Source organism: Manacus candei, unplaced genomic scaffold (assembly GCF_025592945.1).
Source record: "Manacus candei isolate 608988 ecotype Guabito, Panama unplaced genomic scaffold, ASM2559294v1 h1tg000057l, whole genome shotgun sequence".
NCBI classification, from domain to species: Eukaryota; Metazoa; Chordata; class Aves; order Passeriformes; family Pipridae; genus Manacus; species Manacus candei.
Window position 1 is genome coordinate 1216339 of NW_026138105.1, and position 9299 is coordinate 1225637.

General features: G+C 41.8%; 1 protein-coding gene across 6 annotated transcripts in view; it reads left to right on the forward strand.

The window, feature by feature from the left end:
* The window catches only part of NCOA6 (nuclear receptor coactivator 6), a 44803-nt gene extending 36035 nt beyond the window's left edge, over nt 1–8768 (forward strand). For 3 of the 6 annotated variants that reach the window (XM_051803217.1, XM_051803223.1, XM_051803218.1), the window contains 3 exons: nt 228–296; nt 2188–2224; nt 5076–8768. In XM_051803217.1, coding sequence (XP_051659177.1) covers nt 228–296; nt 2188–2224; nt 5076–5298 — 329 coding nt within the window. In that variant the 3' untranslated portion in view covers nt 5299–8768. Of the gene's footprint in view, nt 1–227; nt 297–2187; nt 2225–4746 lie in introns of all 6 variants that reach the window. The other 3 variants (XM_051803219.1, XM_051803220.1, XM_051803221.1) reach the window with 3 other exon arrangements.
* The last annotated feature ends 531 nt before the right edge of the window (nt 8769–9299 follow it).

Sequence of the window (9299 nt, forward strand, 5' to 3'; positions counted from 1 at the left end):
CTTTGAGAAAACTTGCTGGGGAAAGTTTTGCCAAAGTTTGTTTTTAAATGAGGAGATATGTGTGGTGGGGGGGGAAGTGGAGGGTAGGTTAAAAATATTGCATTTCTAAATGCCAAAACATAGTCAGCTGGAAGATAGAGAATTTTGTACCAGCGGCCCAGTCACACCACAAGAATTCCTTTGACTCCCTTTGACAATAATACTTTTTCCCTCCACTTTTATTCTAGCATCCTCTCAACATTTAACACAGAAAAAAAGTTCAGTTGCAACACCAGAAAGTACTGTTCAAAGAACAGGTAAATCTTCCTTCGGAAAACCAGAATAGAGGTGAACTAAACCCTTTATGTTCGGAACTGAAAATGTATTTATTTGAATGCATATTCAGTGCTCACTAACATGCTGGGTAGTTTGGGGCTTTGGTGGGGGGTTTATTATTATTTGTGCTTTCGGGATTGTTTTTCTTTGCTAGATACATTGTGCTTTAGAAGTCTCCAAATCCTTGTGGGAGATTCAGCATGGGATCAAGTAAAACAAGAAAAAATCACTAAAGAAGTTTTTAGATATTCAGTGATAAACTGGAGGGAATGGATTTGTAAAAATATGCTGTGTTTGAGTTTTGAAGTCCTGTTCAGTGCTAATAGGAGTTTTTCTTTTATATTATACCATTTTGAACATATTTCCAAAAGCCATGCTGGGAGTGTGTTTTACAGTTGTAACCTTTTTTTTTCTGTTCATCTTTTAATGCCCCCTCAGCAGTGTTTGTTTCAAGATGGAGCCCTGGCAGATGACTTTTTGGTGTTGCCATCTATTATCATGGTGTTTCACCATCAATTTCTAGGAGTTTTAAAAAAGTAATTCCTAAGATGAGTAGGGAAAATGGATAGATGTGGGCTTGCTTATGGGAAGTGCCGCTCTCCATCCGTTTGCCATCTCTAATCTGATTAGAGTTTTCAGAAAGTTAAAATTGTTTTCTTTGACCTTCCACTAAAACAAAGATGGTCATACACTCTGTTGATTCACATCTGACTCATTGCCCCGTGCTGCTCTGGCTGTATTGTAGAGTTCCTGCTGGGGGTAAGCACTGATTCCATCCATTTTTTGCTATCGGATATTCTCCCTGTTCAAATTTTGGTTAGGAAGAAAGGTAATTCTTTCCTTATGTTGCTTAGTCTCTTCTTCCTTTGTTCCCAAGACATCTGTTTTTCCCAGATGGTGCTATATCCATTTGTACTGAAGAGGCTGATGTGCCAACACTGCAAGTTTATCCTAAGAGGACAGATATTATCCATTTTTGTACTTTTTTTACACCTTTATTCCTTATGCACGCTCTAGGAAACTTTGGGTGCTAAATTGATCTCAAAGACAAAGCCCCAGTTTGTGCCCCAGTATCCCCGAGGTTTGACTGGGGGGATTGAGCTGGAGCTCACTGAGGGCAGCATGACAAACCACAGGGAGTTAAGCTATGAGATTGCAATGGTAATCCCTAAATCTGTGGCAGTTTCTCAGGAGAAGGGCTCTGTTTAGGTATAGATCCTCCCTTTCAACAAAGAATCTGGTGGATATGAGGAGAATTGAAATATGGACAGTAAAAAGACTTGACATTTTATATGCTGAAAAGGAGAGCTGCTTATTGAGGTGAAGACTCCAAAGGAAACCTGACCTGTATGTGTGAAATCACTGTGAGACAGAGAAGGCAGGTCAGACTTCTCTTTATAACACCTCCCCTGAGATTTTCTCCCATTCCGTACAAATATAATTGGACTTCATAAATTTGTCTTCCTCTGCATTAGAAGATACTGCTGAGAGACAGTTGGGTTAAGGCAAAATTTTACATGCACAGTAGAGCCAGATGGGTATCTTTTGATTAGTTTAAAACTAATAAAACCTAGAAGTTTCAGAAGAAATTAACTGTCTAAAATGGAAGTTAAAAAAGGAAGAAAAGTATAACCCTTGTCAGGGAGTTTCTCTACAGTTTTTTTTCTCAGGGTTTTAACTTTTCCCTGTCTTAGCTGGTGCAGGCTGTAATCAGACCTGGCCGATATGGTATTTGATATATTGACTTGCTTTGCTTTGAGAGAAGTTTATTCTTCTGACCTAATACCTTGTAGAAAAATGTGAGCTAGTCATGTCTTATCAGCAGTTATGTACTGCTACAGCAGACTTTAAAATTATCTTTTTCTCTTGTAGAACTTGAGACAAATGCTGCAGTAGTTGCTGGTCAAAGGTAAGGAGATAGTTTGTATAGATTCAGAGTAGATATAGCTTTCATGGGAGGAAGTCCCTTTCTCTTTGCTTCAATTGCTCAACTTCATTTTCTTGGCCATACCCTTTCTTTCCTGCTAAGAAATCAGGCCAGTTGAGTGTTCCACACCACTGCTGAAATGTAGAACTTAAAGTAACTTTTTCCCAAGTCTGTGTTTTTGGCAATGTTTCCTTTCATCCCTTCAGGCCTGGATGTTTCATGTCCTGGAATGGTCTTGGTGGTTCCACAGCAAATCAAAACTAAACCCCCCAAAGCCTGTGGTTTAGCATGTGAATTTTTGTTTTCTGAAAGGAAGTCTTTCAAAAGTTTGTTCTTCTCCTGCCTTCGTGATTGTTTTCAACAGTTTTTCTCTATTTGCTTGTTGACATTTTGCCAAAACCTGACAAGGTCAGGTAGAAACTTCATGTTGTCCTGGTTAAGACATTCAGTAATTAAAATATCATATTTCAAATGGTTGTGTTCTGTCAGAAGAAAATGACAGTTTTGAAGATCTACTTCTGTAAGATTCTAAACACACTGGGCTCTTACACTTAGTCTGTAATGATAGACCTTGGTAAGGTTTTTGGCTAAACTGTGTTTTTTGGCTAAGCTGGCACAGCTGACAGGGTTTGGATGCTGCCCTCATCAGTGGAACAACCCCTAAGCCAGGGCAAGAGGTGCAGCCACCCCGCTGGGTACCTCGGGAGATGAGGCAGTGTCTTCCTTTGTAAGGGAGGGAATGCAGTACGCTTCCTCAGATCAGGAATGACTCTGAATGGAATATTTAACTGTATTTACCTTCACCTGGTAAATACAGGTATGGCATCTTTCAAGTTGTATCAAAGATGAACTGAAATTTCACAGCAAGTTTTCTTCAGGGTAGAATTTTTCTGAAAAGCTGAAGGTGGAACACTTGGCAGCTGAGCAGATTCTCCAAATAAAATGTCCTTGTGTGACCATCTCTAAACTCAGCACATCAAATTACCACAAAGGCATTTTTCTGGGTTTTTCTGATTGATGTTTTTCTGAGCAAGACCAGAAAAGAAGGAAAGTTTGCAGGCAAACTGAGTCTAGTGATGGGTGATGCGATGGGCACCTTTGGGCTCCTGGAGTTAAATACCTTTATAGAATCACAGATGGTTTGGGTTGGAAGGGTCCTTAAAGCTCATCTCCTTCCAGCCCCCTGCTGTGGGCAGATAAACCTTTCACTATCCCAGGTTGCTCCAAGCCCCGTCCAACCTGGCCTTGGACACTCCCAGGGATGGGGCAGCCACAGCTGCTCTGGGCAAGCCTGTTTCTCCCTAATATCTAATCTAAACCTACTCTCAGTTTAAAACCATTAAAAAACTTTAAAACCTTAGAGGAACCTTGCAACCCACAAAGCACTAGAAATATTTTCACTTGGACTAACTTGATTTCCTCCTGTAAAACGAGGGAAGCGATATGTTGGTTCCTGTGAGACAATCCCAGCTATGGATTTAGTAATTAGAATCTGTAAAAATTACCTGTACTAACTGAACTTAAGCTGCTGATGCCTGTTTGCTTCCCTCCTCTGTGGTAGGTGACTGCTGATTCAGGTGCCCCCATTCCGTAGGAGAACACCAGTTTTAGGCCTGTTTGGGGGATCCAGTTTATAGATTGCACATAGTCCTGCCTTACGGGGAAATGGATTTCAGTCTTTATTTTGTATCTGAGACAATCCATGTGCCTCCATAGTCTCCTCTGCTGTGTGTGTCCTTGCTTGAGAATGTTTGTCTTTCCTTCCATTGACAAACTGCTTTATTTCAGATACCTGTTACTTAACCCTACCAGTATGTGTCATAGTCTCTCCCCTCAAAGCAGGACTTCCCTGAAGGGTGGCACTGCAGTGGGACCTCTGTCACACACAGGTCGCCTGCACTGTGTGTTCACTCCAATCTCTGATTCAGGCAGCCTTTCTTGAAATCCTACAAGTATCACCCAAAGGGCCTGAAATGAGCTTTCTTTTGCCTTTTCCATTAGCAGAGTAATTTATTTGGTTGATTAATTACCTTTGAATTCACAGGAGATAAGTTTAGCTTAATCTTCTGAAACTGCTTAGTCATCAGAAATTGTCTGGCATTAAGGAGAAAACATCCAAAGTTCAGGATAAGTTTACAGATTAAAGAGTGATAAAATAAAAGAGGAGTTTAATAAAAAATGGTAGCACTCCATTTATTGTCTCAGTGGCAAGAAACACAGATTTCCACAGTACCTAAAATTATTTTTTTATAGCGGAAAAAGCTTTCTCTTGCAAAAAAAAAAGTATTTTAACTTCAAGCTCTGAGACTTGCAGAAAGTTTTAAATAAAGACTTTTTAATATGTGAAGAAATCACTTGGATCAATGAAGTGAGTCCTTTTAGCAAACACAAAAGCTGGCATACTCCCTGAAGAGTTCCTAATTCCTCCTGATGTTCATCTGCAATTTCAACTCTGTATCCCCATACTGCAGCAGTCTCTAATGTAACCTGTTTGCTTTTCCTAGACTTCAGTAATGGTGGCACCTGTGGAAAACAGAGCAGACAATTTATAATGCATCTAATTTCTTGGTCTTCTAATGTTGAAAATATTCTCTTTGAGGACTTCTCAATTCTGTATCCTCTGATAATTTTTGATAGAAATGGACTATACTCTGGCTTACTCAGGTCATTCTTCATCTGATAGAACTCCTGATATCTCTAGCATTTCATATCTCCAGTGCTAATAGTCCGGAACTGGCACCTGTGTCGGGCCATCCTCCAACTTGTCTGACTTGCATAGAAAAACATTATTCTTCTTACACTTCATCAGAAATATTTTGTCCCACTTTATTAGTAATGAGACAAAAGAGAATTGTGAAAAGTCTAAACCTCCAAATAGAAGAAATTCAAGAACAGAGGATTCTGCCGCTTCACAGGAAGCTGTAGAGAACGGGCAGCGCAAGAGATCCTCCCGACCTGCCTCTGCGTCCGGCACGGCAAAAGGTAACATGCACAGCATCCTCTCTGTGGAGAGGGCAGGACCTGGCCTGCTTCCCCAGATAATGCCCTTGCAGTAGCTGCCTCCTACTGCTGGTTTGCAGCTTGTACACGTTGGGTTCTTTAACTCTAGTTTCAAGGATTTAGCCACAGGTTGGTGTTGAAGCATTTACTGACATCTGCACTGGCAGTAAATCCTGTATGAATTCCCCTCTGTTGCATTTGTGGAACTTGCTCTGCACCACTCACCACCATAGTGCTCAGCACCTTGCCTAGTTGAAGTTGAATTCTCTTGGCAGAAATGTGTGGCCGTTGAAAGGACTGTACTCAGATCAAAAAGTGACATTTTCTTTTTCCTGAAGCCCGAAAGACACAAGATTTAAGTCTTCCCAAGTGCACGGTCAGCTCCTGCCAAATCAAATGCTGAGGTTCAGGCATGCTCTGAAAGCTGCCAGGATGGCAGCCTGGAGCATCAGGGAGTGCTGTGTAGTAGCACAGAGCCTCAGCTCCTCTTTCCAAGAACACCTGAAATCCTGAAGTTAACCCATGGCATTAGCAGGTGTTGACATACCATATTCCTACCCAGGTTACAGTCTTTCACAATTATGCAGCATTTGTGTGATACGCACAGCCCAGTGCCAGGCTGAAGCTAATTCTGTCAGAATCTTGTGTTTAAAGGGTCAGAAAAATGCTGATGGACCAAAGTTATGCAAGAAGGTAGAGAGAGACCATCAGGAGGCAACACTCTACCAATATTTTAAAGATAATATACAGAACAAAGAGGTATTAATATAAAATGATTATAAAAGGAAGTCAAGTTGAATTCAGCAGCCATTTCCATACTGGAGATACTAAAGTGTGATGGTAAGAATATTGTGCTTTAAGAGTTTCAGAGAAGCCTTCCAGCAATACGTCATTGTGCAATGACTCCCAAAGATTACACAGGGGACCTTTTTGTTCTGCACTTTTGTGGCTGCTGAATTTAAGTACATTTACTTCTTGTGGCAGGATTGTGCAGAAAAATCTAAGTCTACTGTAAAAATAAATTCTCTTTCATGATTGTGAAGAAAAGTTTGAAAAATGTGAAGCCAATGTAAAATCCCTTTGGTGATACCTGCCTGAGTTTGAGGGGATCTGAAGCATGTGACCTGCCCCACACACTGACTGGATAAACCTAAAGATGACAACCAGTGACACGTCAGATTCTGAAAATGTGGGAACATGAAAGTGCATCAAATTTAAATAATACCAGAACTCTCGTAGGGGTTGGTGCTGCCTGCATAATTCATTTACCTCTGTGAGTAAAATCCTTGCTTTTAAAACATGCATCTGAATCTGCTCCAGTGTCTCAGGGGTTTGCTGGACACGTGGGTGCAGCTCTCCATGGAGTACCTGGGCTGTGGCTGCCTTATCTCCAGGCTGTAGAGAACAGAAGCCAAACCAGGTGCTCGGTGGCAGAGGGTAGTGAGGTGGCTGCGAAAGTGTGACCTGCCTACAAGTTTGCCACTTGTGCCTACTCTGTTGTACATTTTGGTTAGTGAATCAGAGCTTAATGATTCTGGTTTGGGTGCCCCAGGCCTCAGTGTACATTACCTGTATCCTGCGAAACCCCCTAATGCATGGTAACAGGAATGTGGGAGGAGTTACCTCTTGAGACAGAGGCTGTTTAAGGTCATTATAGAAGCAACAATTAAGAAAAAAACTGAAATACAGCAGGGAGAAAGAGAGCAGACTTTGATCGGTGGGAGTAGGAACTCCCTTGGGAAGCAGGAGGCAGAAGGGTCACTGTGAGAGAAGAGAACACATGGAGAGTCAGCCCTGGTCCATGGTTTTGGGGAGATGTTGGGGATGCTCCCAAGGGACTGGGACAGGGACTGAGCAATGCTGATCCATTCCTTCTCCCAAACACAGAGCTTGGAGCAGCAGCAAGGGTGGTAACAGCTAGTGCTGAAGCTACTTCAAAGCCAGCCTTGCTGCTTGGAGGGGCTCCAGGCTGTAGTCGTGCCTGTGGAGGTCTTTCACTCCTGAAATTGGTACTATACTGCTATTTTTTCCCTTTCTGGAGTACTTTTCCAGCAAGGGCTGTTTCAGCATTTACTGTAGCTTCAAGTTTGTTAAATTTTGAAATTTTGATTGTTATTCAAATACCATGTGTAACAGCCATGTACTGCTACTGTTCTGGTTTTAGGTGGACTTGGAAATTTTTTCCCTTTTGACTCTTAAAATATACACAGCTGCAATAGCTTTTGGAAAACATTGTAAAGAGCCAAAGAGACATTGCCAACATTTTAAATCACGTTTTTTAAAAAAATCTAAAGATGCAAATGCCCTTGGTCCTTACTCTTTTTTTGTTTTGAAATGGAATCATAGTGCCTTGGTAAGTGCACTGGCCATGTCACCTGCTGTCACCGTGGCTCTGCAGGTGTTAATATTTGTGTCTCTCTGCATAAGCGGTGTTCCTGTGACTCAGTGTACACTGAAGAGACTTGTTTTCCAATGACTTTCCAAACCCTCAGACAACCAGGTTCTTAACTTGCATGGCAGGCTCCAAAACACCTTCCCTAGCTGATGTGTGGCACCATCTCCGTGGTGCCTGGGGCTGATGGACACAGGTGGTGCCCAAGGCTGTGCTTCCTTCTGGGAAAAGGCCCAGCAAGCTGTGGCACGTGGGGAACTGAACTTACAGAACAGTTAAAAATATCTGACTCTTCTTTTGAAAGCTGTTATATTAGGGCTTCATAAATGTCAGACTCCCAGCACTCGTGCCTGGAGCAGCGCGGGGACCGTGGTGTGTGTGGCTGCCGATGCTGTCGGGGCGATGGGGCCAGTTGTGTGACAGCAGCTGAGGAGTCAGTCCCAGTGCTGGGAAATCCTGGTCTCCACAGGTTTCCACGCTGGTGTGAGTTTGGAAGAATAACAGGGCAATCTGTGCACCTCTTGGGAATGGCTTACCGACTCCGTATCCATGCTTTTTTTCTTCTCTTGATTTCAGAAACGAGTGCCAGTGCAATGCAGTCAAAAAGAAGAAAATCCAAGTAAATTACTGCATGGAAACATGAGACTTGTAAATGAGTGTGAATTTACCAATAGCAATTTTGAGCTGTGATTTTTCTTTTTTAAATAAAATTCTGTACAGTAAGTCATTTTAATATTATACTGTTCCCAATAAATGACTTTTTTTTCTAAAAAACAGATAAATAGTTATAAAAACTGGGTTCTTCTAAAACCCCTTGGACTTACAAAGTGAAGTTCAGGGTTAGCACATTAGGGTTATGTGTTTGTATGAAATGGATGGGGAGGGGAAGACAATTGTAAATTTATTTGTTTTCGCTTTTCATAAACAATTTAGAATACAGGGTTGTCATTTTTAGGTATTAAAATAATGTATTGTGCTGTTGTTTAAGTACTGTATGTGAATAGCAGTCTGAGGGTTTATAAACAAACCCCATCTTGTTTGGAAATGTAAATAATTTTATTATATAGTAGATCCGATGTATTTGTTGTAGAAATGGACCAGTGAAACAAAAAATAAATTTAAGGGTTTGTATAATGTGGAATCCCTCATGCTCTAAATAAATGTTATTGTCCTATAAATTGGGTTGAATTATTATTAGCAACAGCAGCAACATCATTCCAAACAGGAGGATTGAAGGGATTATTTAGAGCTCTGAGCCTGCAAGCTCCTTATATGGAGCTTTAGAAAGGAATTTGTTTAACCACAAACAAATTAACTGATGCAGCTGTTCCTGCGAAGCCAGGAAGGGCCACCCTGCCCCCCGGGATCTGTGCAGGGAGCACCGGGCGAGGAGGCTCCCACAAAGAGCTGCTCAGCAGGGGAAGGGCCTCGTTCCATGGGGTGAGGGCTGCGTTTATCTGGTAACGCTGCTGCCATCAGTGGTGCCGGGTGGGGTTGTGCCGCCGCGGAAAGTAGGTCAGGCTCGGTGTTCCCAGGAGAACCAGGAGCCGGGCTGTGCAGATTCCTCGGGGATTTGTGCACAAACACTTTCACCTTTTCTCTTTCTTACTGAATTTTAAAAATACATATCTCAAAAGGCCAATTAAATATAAATTGTCATTAAAT